The sequence below is a fragment of the Xenopus laevis genome, chromosome 7S (assembly GCF_017654675.1).
Source record: "Xenopus laevis strain J_2021 chromosome 7S, Xenopus_laevis_v10.1, whole genome shotgun sequence".
NCBI classification, from domain to species: Eukaryota; Metazoa; Chordata; class Amphibia; order Anura; family Pipidae; genus Xenopus; species Xenopus laevis.
In genome coordinates this window covers 37,653,252-37,680,110 of record NC_054384.1, presented here as the reverse complement: position 1 = coordinate 37,680,110, position 26,859 = coordinate 37,653,252, and the positions used below count along the sequence as shown (strand labels likewise).

At 37.6% G+C, this 26,859-nt stretch overlaps 1 protein-coding gene across 5 annotated transcripts in view; it reads left to right on the top strand.

Annotated features, from left to right (window-relative positions):
- grid1.S (glutamate receptor, ionotropic, delta 1 S homeolog) overlaps nt 1–26,859 on the top strand; it is a 547,369-nt gene that overhangs the window by 497,223 nt on the left and 23,287 nt on the right. For all 5 annotated transcript variants that reach the window (XM_041571139.1, XM_041571138.1, XM_041571137.1 and 2 more), the window contains exons 12-13: nt 4,033–4,171; nt 23,906–24,101. In XM_041571139.1, the coding sequence (XP_041427073.1) occupies nt 4,033–4,171; nt 23,906–24,101 (335 nt within the window). The remainder of the gene's footprint in view (nt 1–4,032; nt 4,172–23,905; nt 24,102–26,859) is intronic.

Sequence of the window (26,859 nt, the reverse complement as noted above, 5' to 3'; positions counted from 1 at the left end):
TCTCACTTACTCACACTCCTAGACCGGATGGCCGTCATGGCGGTGAGGTGGGATTTCTTCTCTCCCCCAAATGTAGGTTTCAAAATCTAACTACACCGACTTCTCTCTCCTTCACTTCTTTTGAAGTCCACAGCATATGTTTGTTTTCTCCAATCTTGCTGTCATATATTGCCCCCCTGGTCCCTACTCCACCTTCTTGGATCACTTTGCTGCCTGGCTTCCATACTTTCTCTCCAGTGAGACACCTGCTCTCATTTTAGGGGACTTCAACATCCCCATTGACAACTCTGCTTCTGCTGCCACCTCTAACTTCTCTCTCTAACAGCTTCTTTTGGTCTCTCTCAGTGGACCGACTCACCTACCCACATCGAGGGTCATGCTCTTGACCTTATATTCTGCCACTCATGCTGCCCATCCAACTTAATTAACTCTCCCTACCCTCTGTCTGACCATCATCTATTCTCCTTTCAGATACTGCTTTCACCTGCACCTTCACAACCATCTCTCTCTACCCACACGTACAGAAACCTTAATGCATTTGAACCACAACAATTATCAACAGTTTCAGCACAATCTATATCTCATATTAATACTCTCTCCTGTCCCAATATGGCAGCTTCTCTTTACAACGATGCCCTTTCAACAGCACTTGACTCCCTTGCACCTTCTACCACCCGTCACAGCCGGCCAGCTAAACCCCAACCCTGGCACACTAGTGTAACACGGTACCTCAGAAGATGTAGTAGATCAGCTGAGCGACAGTGGAGAAAGTCACCAACTGATCCTGACTTCATCCACTTCAAATTCATGCTCTCCTGCTATAACCGAGCTCTATCATTAGCCAAAGAACAATACTTCTCTTATCTAATATCTACTATGTCCTCCAAACCACAGCAGCTGTTTGCAACATTTAACTCACTCCTATGCCCCCCTCCACCTCCTCCACCTATTAATGTTACCGCCCAAGACCTTGCTCATTTCTTTAATGAAAAAATCAATCTCATTAGGCTGAGCATACCGTCCGACAACAATCTCAGACCAACGTGCAGTCCACTCACATCTACTTTGCACTCCTTCACCCCTGCAACTCTAGATGAAGTTAGCAAACTTCTAGCCAGCTCAAAACCCCCCACCTGCTCCCTTGACCCCATACCCTCTCGCCTTCTCCACCCAATCTCTGATACACTCTCTCCTGCACTTACCCACCTATTCAATCTTTCACTCTCTACTGGTACCTTTCCATCATTATACAAACAAGCACTAATCACTCCTATCCTCAAAAAACCTTCCCTTGATCCCAGCTCTCCCACTAACTATCGACGGGTCTCCCTTCTTCCATTCGCATCCAAATTACTAGAAAGGCTTGTTTACAAATGCCTGATCCAGCATCTCACTCACAACTCCCTCCTCGACCCCTTGCAATCTGGCTTCCGCCCATCACACTCGACTGAAACTGCACTCACCAAAGTAACCAATGATCTTCTATTGGCAAAGTCTAAAGGTCATTATTCCATTCTAATCCTTCTAGATCTCTCTGCAGCCTTTGACACAGTTGACCACACACTCCTTATTGACATTCTACACTCATCTGGCATTCGGGACACTGCTCTTTCATGGTTTACATCTTATCTGTTTGACCGTTCCTTTAAAGTTTCCTTCTCTAACTCTACTTCTACTACTTTCCCACTCTCTGTCGGAGTTCCTCAAGGCTCTGTTCTTGGCCCCCTGCTGTTCTCGCTCTATACAACTTCACTAGGAAAACTCATTGTCATTTGGACTTCAGTATCACCTTTATGCTGATGACACCCAACTCTACTTGTCTACTCCTGATCTCTCTAATTCTGTCCTTTCCCAAGTCACAGACTGTCTCTCTGCTGTCTCCTCCTGGATGTCACAGCGCCACCTGAAACTGAACCTTTCTAAAACAGAACTCATTATATTTCCTCCAAGATCTTCCCCTGTCCCTCAGATATCACTCACCGTAAACAACACCACCTTTCATTCCACCACACAGGCACGCTGCCTAGGAGTCATCTTAGACTCTCATCTGTCTTTTTCACCACACATTCAAACACTTGCAAAATCTTGCCGTATTCAACTGCGCAACATTGCTCGAATACGACCCTATCTCAGTTCAGAATCAACTAAAACACTGATTCAGTCTCTCATCATCTCCCGCCTTGATTACTGCAACTTACTCCTCACAGGTATTCCAACAAGTCACCTTTCACAACTCCAATCTATTCTAAACGCGGCCGCTAGACTCATTCATCTAGCTCGCCGCTCAACATCAGCTGGTCCCATATGTATGTCCCTTCGCTGGCTCCCAATCTCTTCTAGAATCAAATTCAAATTACTTACACTCACATTCAAGGCCCTTAATAATGAAACCCCTCCCTATATTTCATCTCTAATCTCCAAATACACTCCTTCACAAAACCTACGCTCTGCTTCTGATCTTCGCCTCACTTCTCCTCTGGTCACTTCTGCCCCTTCTCGTCTACAAGACTTCACTCTGGCTTCTGCTTTTCTCTGGAACTCTCTGCCACAAGTTGTCAGACTTTCTCCTTCCTTCCAAACTTTCAAGCGCTCCTTAAAGACCCATCTGTTTAAAGAGGCCTATTCGATGTACCTTAATTAATCATTGCTGTATCAAAAATGACAGTGTTTATACAATCCTAATGTCTCAATTGTACCCTAACCTTTCAGTTTGTAAACCCTATTGTACTCTGTAATCCTTGTCTGTTATCCACCATTTATTCCCTGTTTGCTATAACTGCAGTAAAGCACTGCGTATCTTGACAGCGCTATATAAATAAATGATGATGATGATGATGATGATAACTAACAGTTCAATTAAATTACAAGGGGAGGGGGTCAGTGGTGGAGAAGGAATCCTAAGTGAAAAAGTGAATGCTGCAGCCTTATTTCTAACCTTTGAGCAACCAGAGTGGCAGGTGTTTTAGAGATTTCAGAGAGGCTTTTTACAGATTACATTTGTGGTGTGTGGGGGGATTACATGTCCTTTAATATAAGATGCAATGTTAGGTATAGGACTTTGTTACATGTTCTGATGTAGTTAAAAATATTTTGAATAGTGAGTAAATAGTTTGAACAACAGAAACTTTTTAGCAGAATTTGAGCAGGTTTTTTTGTAGTATTTACATTAGCCCAGCATGAAAATGCTACAGCAAGAGTGCACCCCTTTGTGCTCATTTAGCAAGCACTTACATCACACACTAAGGGGCATAGTTATCAAGGGTTGAATTTTGAATTGAAAAAACTTAAAAATTCAAATTCAAAAAGACCAACCAAAATGAAGGTTTTTTTTGGTCGAATAGGTCCATTTTCAATCGAATAGGTTTGTATTCAACCAAATTCAAATCTGACGAATCGAAGGAATAGCGCATTCAATCAAATTTGATTCAAAGTTTATCCCAAAAAAACCTTACATTTTTCAAAGTCCACTTATTGACTCCAAATGGGTTCTAGGAGGTCCCCCATAGGCTAAAACAGCAATTCGCAAGTTTTAGATGGCAAATGGTCGAAGTCAAAGAGACAGTATATGATACATTTAGATATTTTAATTTTTTTCAAATTTGAATCAAATTTGGACTAAAAATAGCTCAAAATTAGATTTTTTTTAATTTGAAAATTCACCTCAAACTTTGATAAATCTGCCCCTATGCTTTGACATGTTCCCTGTGACAGATTGGGAATCTGTTGCAAGGAGCAGAGTGTTGCATCAGAAGGCACAGTCTAGGTAGTAAGGACAGAACAAGCAGGTAAGGTAAAAAAAAAAAGGTCAGATTGTAAACTTTTTTGCAATTTGCTCTCGGCATTTGACATTATAAATGATTTGTCTTTAGTGTGATAAATACCATACAAAGGTTCCCTCTTTACTTTCAAAATAAGGTTAACACAGACTATTTAGACTTGTATAAGTATCTGTTCAACTGTGAGTGTTCAAATGAGTTGGAGTATAGTGAATAGAGGTTGTATTAATGCTCTAAAACCATAATATATTCCTAGGTGGAGAATCTGCAGCTAATTCTGTAGCAATGCGAATTGTGATGGGGAGCTGGTGGCTTTTCACCCTTATTGTCTGTTCCTCCTATACGGCGAACCTGGCAGCCTTCTTGACTGTATCAAGAATGGACAATCCAATAAGGTACATTTTTTCCTTTTTTTCTTCTTCTTTTTTTGTAGACATTAGATTAACATTTTCCAGTGTAAAATGTAGAAGACTCTACTCTTATAAGTTTTACCCAATAAAAGATATGTATGTTTCAAATTGTAAAAATGTTCTTTTGGATTGTTTTTTTTTTTTGTGCGTATATTGTCTACGTGCAATACATTATGAAATATTCTGCTTTTCAATGTCTAGACACATCAGGTTATAAAAGAACTTGTTGTTGACCTTAAAGTGACAATCTTTTAAAATGATAACTTTTTAAATTATAAACAACATTTTAAGCAGGTTATTGCAGAATAAAATCTTAGTTTTTTATTCTTGTATTCTTTTGTTGAAAAAATATTTCAAATGTATTTCAATTCTAGAAATATGTATAATTAAATTATACATTTTTTTAAATAATTTCTAAACAAAAATTGTGTTGCAAATGCAAGTTCTAGGGGAGAGTATGTACTTCTCAAGTATAGCATTTTACTGCCTTGGTTTTGGTTTTATATTTGTTACCTATATTTAATTATTTATAACTGATACAAATAGGTATACTTACTTTTTACTAGTTAATATGCATTGCATCTATAATGAACCACATTTAAAAAAATTATCTGATTATATATACATTACGGGGCACATTTACTAAGCTCGAGTGAAGGATTAGAATGAAAAAACCTTCGAATCTCGAATAATCATTGAATAGGCTACTTCGACCTTTGACTACGACTTCGAATCGAACAATTCCAACTAATCAAACTTCTGGCAAAACCACATCAATCACACAGTAACCATATACAAACTCAAATATGCCAAAAGGATCTTTCTTTCTTGGGAAGTTGTCCAACAACTTGTCAGACTAGATATACCTCTGGTCTCTGGTAGGCTTTGTTATTTCTGCCATGCAAGTTTTACTAAAAACCAACAAATTAATATCTATTCGATTATTAAGCCAGTGTGCAGGCTACTACCCTAATATACTTGCATGTTAACTATGATACTTCTGGTATACCAAATAAAAAATGAAATGTCTAAATTAATTGTTTCGTGAACTAGTTTTATCAAATATAAACCTGTTTATGGTCATGAAAAGCTTAAAGGGATCCTGTCATCGGAAAACATGTTTTTTTCAAAACGCATCAGTTAATAGTGCTACTCCAGCAGAATTCTGCACTGAAATCCATTTCTCAAAAGAGCAAACAAATTTTGTTATATTCAATTTTGAAATCTGACATGGGGCTAGACATTTTGTCAATTTCCCAGCTGCCCCTGGTCATGTGACTTGTGCCTGCACTTTAGGAGAGAAATGCTTTCTGGCAGGCTGCTGTTTTTCCTTCTCAATGTAACTGAACGTGTCTCAGTGAGACATGGGTTTTTACTATTGAGTGTTGTTCTTAGATCTACCAGGAAGCTGTTAACTTGTGTTAGGGAGCTGTTATCTGGTCACCTTCCCATTGTTCTTTTGTTTGGCTGCTGGGGGGAAAAGGAAGGGGGTGATATCACTCCAACTTGCAGTACAGCAGTAAAGAGTGATTGAAGTTTATCAGAGCACAAGTCACATGACTTGGGGCAGCTAGGAAATTGACAATATGTCTAGCCCCATGTCAGATTTCAAAATTGAATATAAAAAAATATGTTTGCTCTTTTGAGAAATGGATTTCAGTACAGAATTCAGCTGGAGCAGCACCATTAACTGATTCATTTTGAAAAAAATGTTTTTCCCATGACAGTATCCCTTTAATGAAACATGTTTTGCACTTTTTAGCTCAGTACAGAATACTAGTGCTGTACTACTAGATATGAATTTAAGAACATGGACACACAGGGCTGTAGGCTCTGCTGCTCTCCAGTGTCTCCGCTTGTGTATTGTTTGGGTTGAGAGAAGTGGATCTGTTCTGTACCTTTGCTCCGTTGATTTAAGCCGCTTCTGCCTGCATGCGCACATATGCAGTGGAGTGGAGGATGGCCTCAACTCCGCTTTCACTCCACTGTGTGTGTGCATGCAGGCAGAGCTAATTCAAATCAATGGTGCAGGGGCATGCAGTGGATCCACGTCTCTGAGTCTGCAAAATATGCAGGCTGAGATCAGTGCAGCCTATAGCTACATGTGCTCATGACCTTTAGTAATTTTATTATAGAACTTATTGTTGGCATAACATTTGAGCTAACATTTCTGAGTAATAGTGATGTGTGAAATGTTTTGCCAGTTTCCCATGTTTCCTAGCAAAAAGCAACCGTAGACTCAACAAAATTGTTGTGCACCCATAGACTTAAATGTATTTGCTGGATGTTTCACCTTTTTGTGAATATTTGGTAAAAAGGGTCAGATTTGCCCATTACTACTGAGTAATATAAAGTACAATAGAAATAGATATTTTTTTAAAATGCCATTAAAGAAAATATCAAGAGTTTTTACTCTTTTAATATTTATTTGCTTTAGGTCTCAATATAGCTCTTACAATCCAAATTAGTTGTAAGGTATGCCTTTCTCTTCATGTACCAATTAGCATCCATAAATCCACACTGAGATTTAATATGACTGAATGAAGACTTAGCAACTAGTGATGGGCAAATTTGCGCCGTTTCACTTCGCCGGAAAATTCGCGAATTTCACACGAAATTCGTGAAATGGTGAAAAATTTAGCCCGTTTTTTGACAGCGGCTCCCGTTTTTTGACAGCGGCGCCCGTCTTTGGCACCGGCGCCCGTTTTTTGTCTACGCCGGCAAAAAATTTATTTGAAGCCGCCGAATTTTTTCAGGTGAATTTTCACGGGCGTTTTGCAAATTTGTTCACTGGCGGTGAATCGCGCAAATTCGCCGTGAATTGTGCAAATTCGCCGCGAATCACGCAAATTCGAAGCAAATTCGTGCCTGGCGAATAAATTCGCCCATCACTATTAGCAACATTTAGTTATTTCCTTATTGATCTGAATTACTGAAGCACAAAAAAGTTGTGTTTATATCTCTGCTTGTTTAGGTGTGACACAGAACCCATAAAACATTAATCAAAGGTCAAATTGAAAATTTGAATTTGAGATTCGTATTTTCACATTTTTTTATTGCCAAAACGGTCAAATTCGACTAAGGAGTTATTAAAATTGGATTTGAGGCACCCTAGTAAAATGAGGTCTGGTATTTAAAACACAACGGGGGAAATTTACTAAAGGGTGAAGTGGCTAACGCTGGCGAGAATTCGCCAGTGTGACGTCATTTTGGCACTTCGCTGATTTACTAATGGTTGCTGGTGTCATTTCGCCAAGGAGATAGACTCTGGTGCAACTTCACACTCTAACGCCAGGCAAATCGTTACTACGCAAATTCACTAAGTTTTTGATTTTACTGATTGTTACCTCTATCGCCAGACGTGCCTTCACCACCTCAGACCAGGCGAAGTGCAATAGAGTAGATAGGAGTTCCTCAAAAAATTTTCGAAGTCCCAAAAAACACTGGTGTCTTTTCCTTTTTACAGGGTGATAGGCTGAAAAAGATCAAATTTTTTGGGGGTACCCTCCTTCCCCCCTACATTTGATAACATATGGCACCTAAACTGTGGGCACATGTGTAGGGCAATATAACACCTCTATTTGATTTTATTAAGGTTCCCTGGCCTTGTGTAGTGTAATGTATTTGCTGCAGCATATACGGCATTGTATTTTAACTGCACGCCATATGCAAATTAGCCAATGCTAGCGTAACTTCAAACTGCTGAGCGTATTTTCGCTAGCTCAACTTCGCCAGTGTTCGGGACCCTGTGCGCAACTTCGGATCTTCATGAATTAACGTTGTCCAGGCAAATTTACGCCTGGCAAAGTCTTGCGATGTGCGCAAAGCCAGCGCTGGCAAACTTTCGCCGGTTAGTGAATTTGCCCCAACAATGGTTAAAACCTCAGATCACTGTGCTTCAAGAAACCCACCTAGATGGGAATAGCAGCTTCCTACCACTCCACATGTTCAACCTATTCTAGAGGGGTATCGATACACGTGTCAAAAAAAATGCTCTTTTACTCTTAAGACACTTATCACAGATTCAGAGGGATGCTTTATGATCATGCACTGCATAGTAAACAGAGGAACTTACATCATGGTTAATGTGTACCTCCCTCCTCCCTTTGATGTATCACTGCTGCCTACAATAATAAGTAAAATTGCTACCCTCCCCTTGGCCCACCACTATTATGATGGGAGACTTTAATGCAGTGGTATCGGACAGACTCTATCCATCAACCAGACCCTCCAATAGCTTGCAAACTTGGATCTCTGCTTTTAACGTTGCAGATTTATGGAGGGAAAAACATCCCAAGGAAAAAAGATTCACCTGCTTCTCAGCAACACACAATACAATGTCCAGGATAGACCTGGCCTTAGGAATCTCAGCAATACTAGCACAAACCTCAACAATAGACATCTTGGCAGGTGGGATATCGGCCTATTCACCACTCTCCATAACCTTGAGGACTGGTTTACTTTCAACGTACAAAATCTGGAAATTGATACGTTTTTGGATACACCAGGACGTGATCACGGAACCAATTGACAAAGAACTACATGACTACATTGAGAGAAACAGTAACTTCATCCCAACCCCAAACGGTCTGGTAGTCTCTAAATGCCTTCATCATAGGGAAATACACAAGTCAAATTAAAGCATTTAACACAACAAGAAATCACTTATCTGGAAAAACAAGTTACCCTAACTGAACAACAGTTAACTCAAAACACCCGTCCCCACAAACAAAACAAATGTGGCTTTCGTGCCAGACTGCTTTGCAGACAACCCAAGTCAAACAAGTTAAAAAAAATCCTGTTGCGCAAAACAGCCAATACCCTTGCCACAGGAGATAAAAATGGTAAACTCCAGGCACTGCTATCCTGAGAACTATCTCCCCAAACATCCATACCAGCGATCCAAGATAACCGGGACTGTATAATTACTGACCCCATAGGAATTAACCATGTGTTGGAGCAATACTATTCCTCCCTATATACCTCAAGAATGACTTTCACACAGGAGCAACTACAGAACTAGCTGGAGCGATTCCCCCACTTGGACTCTTCAGACAGAGACTCTCTGGATGCCCTCATCACAGAAACAGAATTAACAGAGGCTCTCTCCTTGCTTACCCCTGGAAAAACACCAGGCCTGGATGTCTTTAAATGGATTTTTATATTAAGCATATTAAGCATTTAACCCCACCGTTGACCTCTTTGTTTAACAATGTACATGGGGGGGGGCGAACCTGCCAAGATCCATGAGTGAAACATTAATAACTTTAATTCTAAAACCAGAAAAAGACCCACTAAATTGTGCCTCATATAGGCCGATATCACTAATTAATGTTGATGCCAAAATTCTAGCAAAAATAATGGCCCATAGACTCAACCAATATATTACCAAACTGATCTCCCCTGACCAAACAGGATTTATACTGGGCCGAACCACAGATATTAATATCAGACGATTTTTTACAAATATAGTAACCCAACCTGACAACTCGGGTCACAGAGTGTTAGCCGCTCTAGATAACGAAAAAGCTTTTGATTCCATCGAATGGAATTTTTTTACGGGTCACCATGATAAAAATGGGAATAGGATCCAATTTTAGAAAGTGGGTTGACGCCTTGTACCATGACCCAAAGGCCCGTATTAAAACTAACCAAAACATATTAAATAGAAACATTAGGGTTGGAGCAGTGCCCCCAGCTAGCCAAGTGCATCAGGCCCTGCCCCTCTGCAACCCAGTTCAGAACCCCTGCTCCAGTCTTGTGCACCAACAAGGCTTTCTAAAATTTAACTTTTAATAATTCCATTTATAAATATGTGAACTCATAAAGCGTGAACCACGTGACACCCCACAACCACACTGACAAATTCACTGCGTGTAAGCACACAGTGCTGGACCGTGTCCATAAAAAACAATTAATTAAAACACTGCAAAGGTGGACAGATGGCAGGACCTTCGTTCAGATCCAAGATTTAGGCTTAATTAGCACCATGCTTGGTAATCAAGTGAGTAGCTGATCACAATGGACTGCCCCCCTCCCTTCCAGTCCCACACAGAACGCCTGCCTCTCTACGTTGGGAGTAATAGGAGCTTCTCTCACCATCCTCCACCTATGCCGCCTTGCCCTACGCGTTTCGCCGCGTGAACGGCTTCCTCAGGGGCATAACACTTATTTACCAAGCATGGTGCTAATTAAGCCTAAATCTTGGATCTGAACGAAGGTCCTGCCATCTGTCCACCTTTGCAGTGTTTTAATTAATTGGTTTTTATGGACACGGTCCAGCACTGTGTGCTTACACGCAGTGAATTTGTCAGTGTGGTTGTGGGGTGTCACGTGGTTCACGCTTTATGAGTTCACATATTTTTAAATGGAATTATTAAAAGTTAAATTTTATAAAGCCTAGTTGGTGCACAAGACTGGAGCAGGGGTTCTGAACTGGGTTGCAGAGGGGCGGGGCCTGATGCACTTGGCTAGCTGGGGGCACGGCTGCAACCCTAATGTTTCTATTTAATATTGGTACTTTGTATACAACCTTGCGGAACAGCCCAGCTCATATATTTTGGTTACATTGTGGATGCAGTTTTTTCTATTAACCAAAACATATCCCAACTGATTTCACTCAGCATGGGTACAAGGCAGGGATGCCCACTCTCCCCACTGCTCTTCGCACTGGCAATGGAGCCACTAGCTTGGCTGCTCACAACAACGTGTATTAATAGGAGTTTTTTCAATAATGGCTCATGGTAATACTCTGATTAAATCCAATAGCTCATCGCAATACTTTGATAAAGAACTGTATAAAAATATAACACAAAGAACTGTTCTACTGTTGAACCCAATGTCGTATGTTGAGCCCAATATAGTGTAAAAAGACAGCTTTATGATGTATAATTGTGTATAACAAAGCTTTGTATCATAGTATACAATGCGGCCTTATAATCTATAATTCTGTATAATGAAGCTTTGTGCAAGAGAAATCATGGGAACTAATCAACTCAATGACTTCTTTATTCTGGATATTCTTATATGTATTATCTAATATGCTTATGATTTCTGAAGCCCTTATCAGACTCTTCTTTATTATAGCTGTTTTGTATGTGCTTGTTGGAAGTCTGGCCAGATCCTGATAAGCGCATGGGAAGCAAGATGTTATTAAGCAAATCATTATGAGTTATTGACTAAACCATTAATTAACTTATTATGAGTTATTGACTAAGCCTCTCAATGAGCTAAAGCATATATAAACTGGGGTTCACCATTTGGTCAGTTGAGATCTCGCTTGTGGGGCAAACGTGTGCAGCCACAGGACCTTCCTTGCTCCGTTTGAGGGACTTAATCTGCGCGCGGTTTAGGATCTCCCAGCCTTGGTTGCAGATTATAGGTGCTTAGTTCTTTTCTCATTCGGTGAAGTATATCTTCTTCATCTATTGTTTGTAATATGTATGTAATAAAACGTTTGCTTATATGTAGCCGGTGTGTTTGAATTACTTCCGAGAGACTCATAGAACCACAATTAAAACACAACTGATGGAGTCAAAGGTCTGAAGTTCAGCCCTATAACAGAAACTGTAGAGATGTATGCGGATGATATGATCCTATTTCTAGAAAACCCCTATGAAGCCCTTACTCTGCTTTAACGGTAACAAACCGTCATAATAAACCTTGGGGCTGAAAATAATTTGGGCAAAATCAATATTGTTCCCTATTGACTCCTTCCAAATTGACAATCAAAGAGTACAGGCGAAATTACAATGGGCCAACACATTCAAATATCATAACACCACCAACTAGATAAATATATTGAATTTAACTTCCTTAACAACAAGACTAGAAAAGAAATCATTTAGAATAATCTCCTTTTAACTCCACTAGGTAGAGTAAATCTATTTAAAATGATTATGCTCCCAAAATTCATATTTTTCTTTAGGCAAGCCCCAATTATGATACCAAAAAGATTCTTTCGCAAATTGAATTCCTTAATCACTACCCTATACTGGGCAGCAACAACCCCCCAAATTGCTGTACATTCCCTGCAACTCCCAGTGGATGCAAGGGGTCTAGCAGCACCCAATTTTTATTTTTATTATCTAGCCACTAAACTAGTTAATGCCCGGTGGTGGGCAGCCCCCTCCACCCAAAATGCCACCACCAATCTAGAAGTCCAAATTGCCGGCTCTTATGAAGCTCTTAAAAATATGTTGTACCTGGGTACCAAAGACTACAATTTTCCTACCCAACTAATGACAGCCATGGTCCAAACCTGGAAAATAGCTCTACACCTTCCAGAGAGATGAAAAACAATACTCGGCCAATCTGCCTCTTTGGTAAAACCCGCAACTTCCACAACTACAAACTATCCCAGACCCTACAATCTGGGCCATATACAACATTAAATACATAGAGCAGATTATGGTACAGGGAAATTTGTTAACCTTTGACGAGCTGAAAGCTATGTTCAGTATCAAAAGAGTTCAGTGTAAGGTAATGGTATTGGCCAAGCCACACACCAGCAATTAATGCAGGATAAGAAAAACGCCAATACCTTAATATGCTGCAGCAGGGGTGATCCCAATTTTATTCCATAGTGCTTCCAGACACTGCAATTTTGATTAAACGTTTCGGGACCACATGTTCCTTCCTCAGTGATCTTTCTTATCTAGCTTTGTTCAGTATGCCTAACATAATGTTTTTCGAGTTTTTACAACTTTGCCAAGCCCTTAAAACACAATTCGGATACATCCAATCAGACACTTCTCTCCAAAGAATAGCAGTCTGCCATTATAAAAATAGAACAACAACTTTCACATCACATTATCTGCAGTCAAAACCTCCAGGTTAATATCCCACATAAGGTATTTCTTTATGGTGAAATTGTCACCATTACAATTGTATGGAGAAAATTACTGACACATTTTTACAGAGAAATTATGTTATAAGAAAATTTGGGACATTTCTTTCACAAAAGTATATTTACAATCTGTTTTGTTAATATATGCCTGATAAATTGAAGCAAACTTTGGTGACATTAGACAAGGAGACAATTTACACTATGGTAAATATGCCCCATGGTTTCCCAGTATATTTCTCTCTATATGCAACTTTTTATGCCATACCACATTTTTTCTCTTTTCTCTATTCATTTGTGATGGGCGAATTTATTTGGCAGGCGCGAATTTGCGGCGAATTTGCACGATTTGCCGCCAGCGAATAAATTCGCGAAACGCCTGCGAAAATTTGCGGCAAAAATTCGCCGGCGAAAAAAACAAACAATTTTCACCGGCGTCGGAAACCGCCCGTCAGCGTCAAAAAACGGGCACCGGCGTCAAAAACGGGCGCTGCCTTCAAAAACGAGACGCTGTTTTGCGAATTTCTCACAGTTTCGCGAAATTCGCCCATCACTACTATTCATTTTTATCATGCCATTGTTGGGTTGTCCAGTCCCCTATTGTCATTTTATTCCTGTTTACCACTGCTACTTAATTTCCAAATATTCCAACTAGGTGACTTTAAACTCTAAATATTTCTCATTAGTATTATGGAAATATAGAAAATTTGTTTGAAAAAAACAGAATTCCTCCAAGATTGACCCAAGTTGATTTTAAGGAGAAAAAGACAGCAGGCAAATCACCAAGTTAAAGCCTTAGATGAGTAATCTCACATGTATCGCTTGATAAACTACGGCTGCTTTAAATAAATACATAAAAAAATAATGATATAAAATTGTTTGCTCATTCTTGGTAGAATATTGAAAACTGTACATTGGTAAAATGATCTATAGAATGGTCCTTATTATTCTAGAAGATAAAGATAACGATAGGATAACTCTCGAATAACACTCTCAGAGAAAATATTTCTTCTTTCCAGTGTGAGAAAAGCTAAATATTTTTGTTTGGAACAGTTCTCCCAAAAACAGTTTTCCACTTTAAGAGGCACATTTATCACAGGTCGAACTTTGAGTGCATGTTTTTTTTTCAATTCTAATAAATTAGAATATACTCGAAATTTGATTAGGGGGTTGTTTAATAAAAAAATGAATATTTAAAACTCGCACTAATTTTTCCGACTCGAAAACTCAAATCAAATTGTTGGCGAATAGTCAAATTAAAGTATTTTCAATTTTTTTTCAAATTCAAATCAAATTTGAACTATTTCCTTTTTGAAGTACACAAAAAATAGCTCGAAATTTAAATTTTTTTCATTCAAAACTAAAACTCGACCTTTGATAAATCTGCCCCTAAGTATAGAAGCAATCTTTTTTATGACGCTGGGGTTACAAGATCATTTTCTGTGCTAATTAAGCAGAACATTTAACATGAGACAAATCAAAAAGGTTTTTGGATGTTGCAAAGAATATTAAAGGAAAAGGAAAGCATAATTCTAAAGGGGTGACAATAGTTAGGACACCCTTCAAGGATTATTATGACTTACTTTATATCACAGGTGCTTCTGTTAACAGAAAACTGCACCAGCCTGGGGAACTTGAGAACCTGTGATCCCCTTCCTTCCTTAATTCCTTCCTTCTTTCCATCCTTCCTTCTTCAATGCCTTATCATTCTGCATAATTGCAGGATACACAGAACTATATTGTCTACCATGTTCCCAGTTTCTTCCCACACACTAATGGATCATCAATAGTGATGAACAAATCTGTCCCGTTTTGCATCACCAAAAAAATTACGAAAATGTGAAAAAATTTGAAACGGCGAAAAATTAGCAAGACACACTGAAGTTAATGGGTATTTTTACACATTACTTTTTTTTTGTGCGAAACAATTTATCTTATTCAAAAAATAAAAGTCAATGCCCATTTTTTTCTTATGGTGACTTTTTTGTTCTAATGCATTAAAGTCAAAGGCCGTTTTTTCTTATGGAGACTTTTTTGTCCAAATGCAGTAAAGTCAATGGGTGTTTTTTTCTTATGGTGACTTGTTTTGTCCTAATGCATTAAAGTAAATGGGCATTTTTTCTTATGGAGACTGTTTTGTCCAAATACATTAAAGTCAATGGGCGTATTTTCTTATGGGCATTCTCTGCAAATTTTTCCACAGCAAATTTTTGCCACCATTTCGTGAAAAAATTTGCACATGCCAAAGTTCATAATTTTGCTGTGAATACATGGCTGCAAATAAATTCACTTATCACTTATCAGATGTTTTGGAGAAATTAATCATGCCATACAAAACTAAAAAGTAGCAAGTCAAGTAGTTTGAAATAGTTGAAAGGTCTGTGGTGTGTCTTCTGCCACCTTTATTTTTCATAGAGGGTTGTTTAGCATCTTAACTTGTTGGTTACAGTAGGTTATAGAGTCTACAGGAATAAACTTCACTGATTATTTGATGCTTTGTGCGCATTATTACATGTATTACTTTTAATTATTTATTTTCAGTATTTCTACCATAATAATGGAGGGCGCACAAACATTTTTTTTAGCATACAGGCAATTTAACACTGCTTTTTTTCAGAAATAAATACATAGTCCTCCCCCACATATTCATTGGGGGAGTATGCAAAATATTGGCATTTACTACACAAACTGAACAGGACCTTCCCCAGTATTGTATTTAATCACAATTTGCACATTTTGCTATACCTCATTCACTTTTCCAGTGTCCAGCAAAGAATTAGTAAAGAGCAAAACTGGAAATGCTGGTAAAATGAATTGGATTAAATGGAAATGCAAAATGATATTGCATTTATAGCTGTAAGGATTCCTCACCCTGGTGGTCTAGTGGCCAGTGGGGACGCCCACCGTGCCTCCGGCGGGGAGGCCTCCCGCGTGCCTCCTTCTCCTTCCAGCGCTGGTTCTCCTGTGGAGTGATGACATCATCTCGCAATGCCATGAAATTCAAATGTTTTTAAAAGAGCTTTTGTATGCAACACATTGCCCGTTGTTTGGCTCAACTTAGTTGATTCCTGGCTGTGTATTCTAAGTGAATCCTATTTGATTGTATTGATATTGACCCTTGCCTGCCAGCTGACTATTCTACGTTCTCCAATCCTGATCCTAGCCTGTCTGACCATTCCTTGAACTCTGCCTGCACTGATCCAGTCTGACTGTTCTTGAACTCTGCTTGTGCTGGCCCAGCCTGCTTAACCACACTTTCCTGTTTGGCCCTACTGAGTGTGTGTGCCTTCTGTCCAATATCCTTGGTAAAATGATTGTGCCCCTTTGCTTATCCAGAACCCTTTGCTTGGCTCCTCTCTTATTGAGACCTGGTGGCATCCAATTAGTGGAGGGCTCCTCACGAAGTAAAAGGCGGCTGTTAAAGGTAGAAGCAAGAGCCAAGACCAGGGAGCCTAGTACTGGTTCTGGATTTAGGGTGCCGAACATGACAATAGCTCTGCAAAAGCATATGTATACATTGGCCTACCTTGTTACAGAAGCTGTTTTACATTATGCTACCTGGTGTCTGCACAGCTCCTTAGATTGACAGGGGATTGCTGGGGAGGCCCCTGATCCAATTGGTTAATGTATGTTAAAGATGTTGAACTTTCATAAGTACATACAAAAAGCTCTTGCAGTTCAGTATAAATATTCTGATAATGCTTAAGATATTCTAGATTCACAAGACATTATCTATGTAATAATATGATTTTAAATGTGCATCACTTCATTCTGTTAAGTGCTTTTCTCAAACATAAAATATTGTGTAGATATCCATGTTTAGATCCGAGATATGTATGTGTAAACAGGCTTCAGGATGTTTCCTGGTAATAGGTTTTGAATATCTATATATATTTACAAAGGATTATAAGGCATCCAATACGTCAAATTGAACCTGATTTTCCATTCTTATCAGACAGTATAAGACAAAAGATTATCTAGTAATATTAATATTCACATATGCAGGAATTTTTAAAGGGACCCTCACATATACAAATACAAATTGCTTTTGTGTTTGATTATAATGTTCTAGATTTTTCTTATTTTTATTACTCAGTAAGTGAAAGGGAGCATAACTCACCAGATGTGTTTGATTCAGATTTCAGTGGCAACTTTATGAGAAGTTTGATTTAGGTAGAGTGATTGAAACCTGCTGCGGGTACCAGAATGTTATTAAACACCATCTGCAAGTTTTGCCTTGATTATTAAAATAAAAACTGATTCTCTGGCTGACACATTAATCTGTATTTTTACTTAAGATGCCAGGTTAAGCTTAAGAAAAGCAATGTATAGTAATGTGTTCAAAAACTTGGCCAAAGCATTTCGATACATTTTCAAAGACTTGTGATGATTTTCTTTCCTCTGTAGCATTGATTAAATATTTACAGTGCAGTAATATATCATAGTAATTTTTTTTTCATACAAGTATAAGCATGGTTTCTCAGCACTAAATAATATACAGATACATTAAAAAATGTCAACCTTACTTAGAATGATAAATTACAAAGTAGCAAGTGTACCGTATACTGCTCCAATGAAAAGGCTATGTGCAATAATAGCTATGTGTCATAATAATATGTGTTATATGTGTCAAGCCACGGGGTCAACTGCATATTTCTGCTTTACAGAGTTTAGGTAGAATAACTAATTAACGAACACAAAGAAAATAGCAAGACATGTACTCTGGAGTTACATGCAATCACATAACATAAAGAGACCATTAAAGTACAGCTAGTTAAAATTTAAAAAAGTAATAATAGAGCTAGCGAGGAAGTGGAATCAGTAGTCACCACGAACACTGCTGACTATGTGTAGGACGCCCCTAGACAACTCAGAAAACGTAAATATAACTTATTAAACTACATGGAATAGCAAGAGGGCACCTTTTCATATAAAGCAGCATGATGAATTATTAGAAAAAAATGTGTGTATATAATACAAAGGTCAACATCTAGGAAATCACACAGATGTAAAATTTCTCAAGAGATCAAACATATTGTACTTCACAAGATTGGCATACTCACACAGTATATTTTAAGATTTTAGGATTGGCATATTCACAGAGTATCTTTTTGGTAAAGAATAAATCCAGCAACATTTACTATTCTACCAAACTCCTGAACAAATTTGCACAGTATGGGAATTTATTTCTGACTAAAGTGGAGGAAAAGTACATTTCATCCTATAGATGCTGCAAAGGCTCTGCTATCTTTCCACTCTGACTTCAGTAAAAATAAAGCTCTGCTATTCTTGAAAATGTCAACTCTCTGGACAAAGCTATCCACACTTTCAATAACTTCATACAAATGTCTTTATTTAGCAACCTGATCAACCACCCCTGTTGGCTTAAGAGGGGTTGCTTCTACACCCAAACATCCAAAGATTATAATCAGGCTATAAGATAAAGAAAATAGAATAGGCTATAAGATAAAGAATAGGCTAAAAGATAGGATAGGCTATAAGATAAAGAAATAGAAACACTGGCATTGGGGGATGCTGGTGTTGTGACTGAGGACAAGTGGGAGGAAGCAGGGGAGGGCAGTGGGGAGGAGGCATGGACATACAATATTTCCTGAAGGTGGGGGCTAGTCAACTAGTAGCAGTTAGTGTAGTAGGAAACACAATATGCCCATGCACAGAAATGTTTCTTCTAAATGTCTTACATTGTATATAAATCACATATAAGGCTAGATTCAAATAAATTAGAACATTCTATTTTATAGTTTATCATTTGGAAATATATGGGCGAGATTCAACTTGAGGACAAGAAACTTTTCTCCTAGTTTAGTTCAAATTTTCCCCATAGACTTCACTAGAGTTTTCATGTGTTAAAAAGTGAGATTTGTTTTTCTCACTGAATTGCATCTGGCTATTTGGGACAATCTGTAATTGAATAAAGAGATGAGTCTTTCTCATCTAATTGAATGTGGCCTATACTTTCATACAGTTGTGTGAACATTGACACCACCTTCTAGTCAGTGACTAGCTTTAAGAAACTCAGATTTGAACATAATGTCAGTATGAACATAATTTCAGTATGAACATTATGACACATTTATAGTGATACATACATTCTAATGCAATTTTGCTTTTATTAGCAAACACGTTAGTAAAAACATTTTAAGCAAATGATTATATCACACTTCACAGGTTAGCAAACTACTTCACTCACAGAGCTCTCCCAGAAGTTTGCATTCTTCCTTACATTCTCTGTTCAAACCAACACTCATTTTATGTGCACAACATTTATGGGCATATTTATAAAGGGTCAAAGTGAAAATTTGAATTTTGAATTCACATTTTTGAGTTTTTTATGGCCAAAACTGTCAAATTTGACTAGGGAATTTATTAAAATTTGATTTTTTTAAAAAAATTAGAATTCGATTTTCAAGATTTGTCATAGAATGGCCCTTTAAGAACTCGAATTTGACTATTCGCCACCTAAAACCGGCCAAATTGCTGTTTTAGCCTACAGTATGGAAGATGGCCAGGGATCAATTTGGAGTTGTTTGCAGCTATCCAAGTAAAAACTTGAATCAAGTTTGAAAAACTTGAATTGAATTCGAATTGAGTTTGCTGGTCAATCCTATTCACCTGACTCTGGAAAATTCAATTGTTTTAAAAAAAACTCCCATGAACTCAAAAATCTGTGTAATCTGGACAAGCAAGTTGAAGCAAATTGAACAGGAACATTTAGAACAATCAGATTAGCATTTACTCAGAAACTTTCTTAAACATCTGTTTAAAATGGTAATCACATAGATTACTCACCGCAAGTTTATTTAGGAATAGAATTGACAGGTATAGTTTTAGTTTACAATTATAGTGTGTAAAATCAATCTGAACTATTTTTACATCTTTAACAATATGTTGTGCATAAGTTCATGTCAAACCTTGTTTTCATATTAAAGTACAAATTAAAGTAAACATAGGCAATAGTGCCTAGGTTTAGTTTTAGTTGTTTTGTTGTTTATACACCTGATGAAACCCACAGCTACTGTATACTACAGTTATGAATTCTGTATACTAACTAAGCTGAACACTTTCCTGTTATTTTGTTGTACCTTCTTTCAAAATCAAAGTTTGCAGGTATTTATAATAAAGTTGAGTCTTTAAAAATAGCCAAGGGTTTTGGTTTCTAACTCTTCATTGGTTATTCACCCTGTAAGAGCTGTTTAACTTCAGGGAAATACTGGTACAGTCTTCATTTCTTGCTATTCAGACTAGAGTGCATAAGTGTCAAGAGCACTCAGCGGCTCTCCTGCTCCCGGCTGCGGCAAATCCAAGATGGAGTCGACCATGGTGGCGGTGTGGGTCTGGGCACTGGCGCATTGACGTCAGCGTGCAAACATATGATGTCACAATGCCGCATATTGGTGCCAAATTCTAAATAAAAGGATGCCCAGGACACCAGTTCAATCCAAACTATAGGATTTGCTGCAAGCATTCCAGGGTGTTGCTAAATTAGTATTTATTATTTCTGGACTTTTGACATTGCTAATTATCTGCCTGCCTATTGAACTACTGCATGGATTTGACTACGCGTATTCCTGATCCCTTGTCTGTTACCACAAACTTGGACTTTTACTCCTTGGTCTAGACTTCCCTTGTTGGGAGCCGATAGGACCCCTGACATTAGGGGGCAGATTTATAAAGGGTCCAATTTCGAATTTAAAAATACTTCGAAATTCGACCATCTAATTAAAATACTTTGAATTCGAATATCGAATTCAAACTTTTTTTCATCTAATTTGGCTATTCTGCGGTCGAAGTAAAATTGAACGATCGAACGATTAAATCCTTTGAATAGAACGATTCGAACGATTTTATCATATGATCGAACGATTATAACTTCAACTTCAAAAACTTGGAAAAATGCTGTAGAAGGTCCCCATAGGCTAACATAGCACTTTGGCAGGTTTAATTTGGCAAAGTATTGAAGTAGAATTTTTTTTAAAGAGACAGTACTTAGATTATCGAATGGTCAAATATTCAAACTATTTTTACTTCGAATCGAATCTGCCCCAACTATGGAATCGAATCTGCCCCAACGATAGAAAAGCTACTTCCTATAATTATTAAATTGATTCTCTGATCCAGTCAGATAAGTTACACAATGTTTATTATTGTTTTACATGTATTTGGACAGAGACCACTATTTTCTAATTTTGGTTCTGTGCATTACCACAATTCATTTTAAATTAAACAACTCAGATGCAGTTGATCTGCAGACTTTCAGCTTTAATTTAGTGGGTTGAACAAAAAGATTGCATAAAAATGTGAGGAACTAAAACCTTTTTTTAACACAATAACTTCATTTCAGGGGCTCAAAAGCAATTGGACAATTGATTCAAAGGCTATTTCATGGGCAGGTGTGGGCAATTCATTCGTTATGGCATTATCAATGAAGTAGATAAAAGCCCTGGAGTTGATTTGAGGGGGGGTGCTTGTATGCAAGATTTTGCTGTGAACAGACAACATACGGTCAAAGGAGCTCTCCATGCAGGCGTAACAAGCCATTCTTAAGCTGCAAAAACAGAAAAAACCCATCTCCATGCAGGCGAAACAAGCCATTCTTAAACTGCAAAAACAGAAAAAACCCATCCGAGAAATTGCTACAATATTAGGAGTGGCAAAATCTATAGTTTGGTACATCCTGAGAAGGAAAAAAAGCACTGGTGAAATCAGTAACGCAAAAACAACAATAATTGGTGGTATAGAAGATGTTGATTCTTAAGAAATCATTATCATCATAAATGTCAGTTATAATTCTGGACTTAATTACATAAATTACATGAGTAGGTGGATGTATTTTTAACTTTATTTATAAAGGTCTGTAAGAATAAGATACATTGCTAGGACTAGACTACACTAAGGGGCAGATTTACTAAGGGTCGAATATCGAGGGTTAATTAACCCTCGATATTCGACTAGGAACTAAAATCGTTCGACTTTGAATATCGAAGTCGAATGATTTAGCGCTAATCGTACTATCGTACGATCGTACGATCGAAGGATTATTAGTTCGATCGAACGATTAAATCCTTCGAATCGAACGATTCGAAGGATTTTAATCCAACGATCGAAGGAATATCCTTCGATCAAAAAAACACAGGCAAGCCTATGGGGACCTTCCCCATAGGCTAACATTGAGTTCGGTAGCTTTTAGCTGCCGAACTAGGGGGTCGAAGTTTTTCTTAAAGAGACAGTACTTCGATTATCGAATGGTCGAATAGTCGAACGATTTTTAGTTTGAATCGTTCGATTCGTAGTCAAAGTCGTAGTCGAAGGTCGAACTAGCCCATTCGATGGTCGAAGTAGCCAAAAAAACACTTCGAAATTCGAAGTTTTTTTAATTCGAATCCTTCACTCAAGCTTTGTAAATCTGCCCCTAATATTTTAGTGCTCTAGAAGGTAGAATCTGAGGTTTTTTTTTTAAAGTGAGTGAAAGAACGCTCCTTATGAAGGAATTCAGGGGTAGAATTGCAGAGGTTAAGAGCAGCAAGATAGAAAGATTTAAAACAAGGGATGTGTGAAAAAACAGTTGCTCTGAGAGGAATAAAGGAGGTGTCCAGGAATGTACAAAGTGAAAAGTGAGGAAATGGATTAAGGAGCAGAGAAGTGAAGAACTTTGAATGTTTGCCGAATGTTTGCCGAATGTTTTTATATGCTATATTTTGCTTAACAGGCAGCCATGCTAAAGATTTTACTTGGGGTTGAACAGGTTCCCTCTAAGGAGAGAGTAAGAGAATCCCAGTAATAGAGTTTAAGATTGATTGCAGGAGAGAGAGATGGGAGTAAGAGAGGCTGGTTAGCAGGAAATTGCAATAGTGTCAATTGGATAGAGTAAGGACATAGTTACATAGTTAAATTGGGTTGAAAAAAGACAAAGTCCATCAAGTTCAACCCTTCCAAATGAAAACCCAGCATCCATACACACACCCTTCTCTACTTTTAATTAAATTCTATATACCCATACCTATACTAACTATAGAGCTTAGTATCACAATAGCCTTTGATATTATGTCTGTCCAAAGCCACCTTAAAGGCATTAACTGAATCAGCCATCACAACATCACCCGGCAGTGAATTCCACAACCTCACTGTCCTGACTGTGAAGAACCCCCTACATTGCTTCAAATGAAAGTTCTTTTCTTCTAGTCTAAAGGGGTGGCCTCTGGTATGGTGATCCTCTTTATGGGTAAAAAGGTCCCCTGCCATTTGTCTATAATGTCCTCTAATGTAAAGTGTAATCATGTCCCCTCGCAAGCGCCTTTTTTCCAGAGAAAACAACCCCAACCTTGACAGTCTACCCTCATAATTTAAGTCTTCCGTCCCTCTAACCAATTTAGTTGCACGCCTCTGCACTCTCTCCAGCTCATTTATATCCCTCTTAAGGACTGGAGTCCAAAACTGAACTGCATACTCCAGATGAGGCCTTACCAGGGACCTATAAAGAGGCATAATTATGTTTTCATCCCTTGAGTTAATGCCCTTTTTTATGCAAGACAGAACTTTATTTGCTTTAGTAGCCACAGAATGACACTGCCCAGAATTAGACAACTTGTTATCTACAAAAACCCCTAGATCGTTCTCATTTAAGGAAACTCCCAACACACTGCCATTTAGTGTATAACTTGCATTTATATTATTTTTGCCAAAGTGCATAGGATTCATACTATCTGGATACATAATTTTTTAAAATGTTGTAATGCTTGTTCTTCCCCATAAATTTTATTATTTTGTTTTACTTTTTTCTGCTATTAATATATTAAGAAAATATGTATGAAAAGAAAATATGTTGTCTATATAATCATGATATATTTTTCTTGTAGAACCTTTCAAGACTTGGCCAAACAAATGGACCTCCCTTATGGTACTGTTAAGGATTCTTCAGTGTATGAATATTTTAAATCAAAAGGCACAAACACTTTGGTACAAGACAGAACCTTTGCTGAATTATGGAGAACAATTGGCAAGAACAATGGCAGTGACAACTGTGTATCAAGCCCATCAGAGGGTATTAGAAAGGTAAGTGATTTTTTCTCTAATAAGTGATAACTGGTGGAACCTTCAGTAAGTCCTCAGTCTGGTTTAAAGGAAAAATAAATTCTCTTGGTGTTTTCAAACATTGCCATATGAAAAAATGCCATAACTTCACTGGAACTAGTTTATGTTAATTCATTGTCTTTCCAGTTCCAAGTCAGTGTGTGTGTGTGTGTGTGTGTGTGTGTGTGTGTGTGTGTGTGTGTGTGTGTGTGTATATATATTAGACATGCACAAGGTGACTGAATCATACTGCTGTGAATGTCAATGGATGACTGAATCATACTGCTGTGAATGTCAGTGTAGATAGATATATATTAGACATGCATAAGATGGTTGAATTATACTGCTGTGAATGTCAGTGTGGCTGATCCAACTGTCTGAAGGAAGGGGGGGCGATGTGACATGTGCACTATACCAGCAGAGGAAATTAAGAGGCAAGTATGCTCACTCTATCTCTCAATAGATAGAAACTATGAGCAAACAAACGTTTTTCTTAAAATTCTATGACTGCTCACTCAGTGATTTCACACTTTTAGACCATATTTTAAATCATGTCATCTGTTATTCAGAGATTAAAGATGACAGCTTTCTGAAAATGTCAGTATTTATTGACATTATGAGGTTACATTTCTAAGAATTTCCATAGTTTTTGGAATCTGTAATTAAGGAAAACATTTTTCTCATTGAATTAAATTTGCTTAAAATTGTGATGCGCATGTGCCAAAATGTGGCCGCATGTGCCAAATTTCCCCCTCAGCTGCTAGAACATTCATAAATATGATAATCAAATCTGAAAAACAAAATTCTATTACATCACAAGAAAAAACCTTGATTTCAAAAACATAAATCACATTGTTCCATTCATTTTTCCAAATTCTGTTATAACTGTAATTGAATGTTGAAAATACCCCTCCCATTGACCAGGTTGTAGTTTGCATTTTTTCATTGGCATTTTGGGATTTTTTTTCTATTAATAAATATTAAAAATAAACCTCCCCTAAATATACTTTGGCATAATAGCTATAGTTGAACCAACTGACTGTATAATTGTATATTTATACAATTTTCCAATCTCTATATTCCCTTGAACATATTATAACAGGTAAAGGATAACATGCCCCATGCCTGTATATGGTATTAAATAAACTACTTAATAAAGGGGCTCGTACACAGAATAATAATGCATTAAAGCCTCTGGGCAACAATTTTTTTTATAGTGCAGCATTTCCCCCCCCCATTGAAGTCTATGGGCATCATTTCTGTCACAAAACACTGACAAGCTCATCGCTATTCTGCATTAAATATAATATAATAATATGGTTTGCAACTGGTAAATCATGTGCCAGACTTACTTTACTTACAAGAAAAATGAGTCAGATGGTAATTTAAAAGTCCTATGATTAAATGTTTAGACAAAAACTTTAAGGAATACTGGATTCAAAAAGAAAAGTAAATAAATGTGATCTGTGTTATTGGACTAAATAAACAAAACTTGGAGGGAAGAATTTGAAAAAAAATGTCACAGGTGACATTTTAAATATTTAAACAAATAAAATGTTATTTTCAATGTAATCTTCTTAAAGCTTTAATTTTGTTCTGATGGAATTATTACAATTATCTTGTCTTGATATGTCTACAGATAAAAGGATGCAGTTTGCTAAACATAAACTATGTTAGAACACTGTGATATGAGCTTTCTAAAAGTACATTTCAAGGTTAGAATTAAAAAAGTAGTGTGAGAATTATTCTACTTAAAAGGCAAAAATTATCAGTCACAATGATGCTTGCACTGCAATGGGAATCGGATTTAAATGTTTGTTGGTTGGAAAGAAAAACAAGAATTGGCAAGCGAAGCTTTATATTAATCAATAAAAACAACATTGTTTTCAAATAAGTAAATTTTTAAGCCTATTTTACTATGGAAATCATAATAACATCATAAATCGAAACTTATTAAAGCCCAAAAAAGTATTATGGCTAAAAATATTGTACTGTATTTTATAAAGTGAACTTACTTTACTAGCCCAAAGGTTCAGCAGCCCTGTGATGATCTTTTGTCAAAAGCAGCTACTCATTTTCTGATATTGTAAAAGTGATCTTCGGTGTGCTTTAGACTAGGCTTTAATTCTAGTAATACAACTAATAATGCATGGATCACACATGAGCGAATTCAAAAGAGAGTAGAACATGTTAAGATACACAAAGATCCGGGGCCAGATGGTACTCATCCAAGGGTACTTAGCGATCTTAGCTCTGTTATTGCCAAATCAATTTACTTAATTTTTCAGGATTCATTTAGGTCTGGCATTTTGCTGAGGTGAATTGCTAATGCGGTACCGCTATTCAAAAAGGGATCCCATTCTCAGCCTCGAAACTATAGGCCAGTTAGTCTGACGTCAGTATTAGGAAAGCTTTTCTAAAGGGTTAATAAAGGATAAAGATACTGGACTTCATAGCAAGTCATAATACTATTAGTTTGTGCCAGCATGGTTTTATGCATAATAGATCTTGCCAGACTAACTTAATTTCTTTTTATGAGTAATTGAGCAGGGACCAGTGTTGTGAGCTTAGTTCTGCAGGGCTCTGTACTTGGCCCTTTGCTTTTTAACTTGTTGGAAACAACAAGTTGAAAAACTGGGCAGCAAATTGGGAAAGCCTAATGGGTTTATTTAATGTTTACATGATTTGCTAGTAGATTTAAGGAATGAAGATCCAAATTACAGAAAGATCCATTATCTAG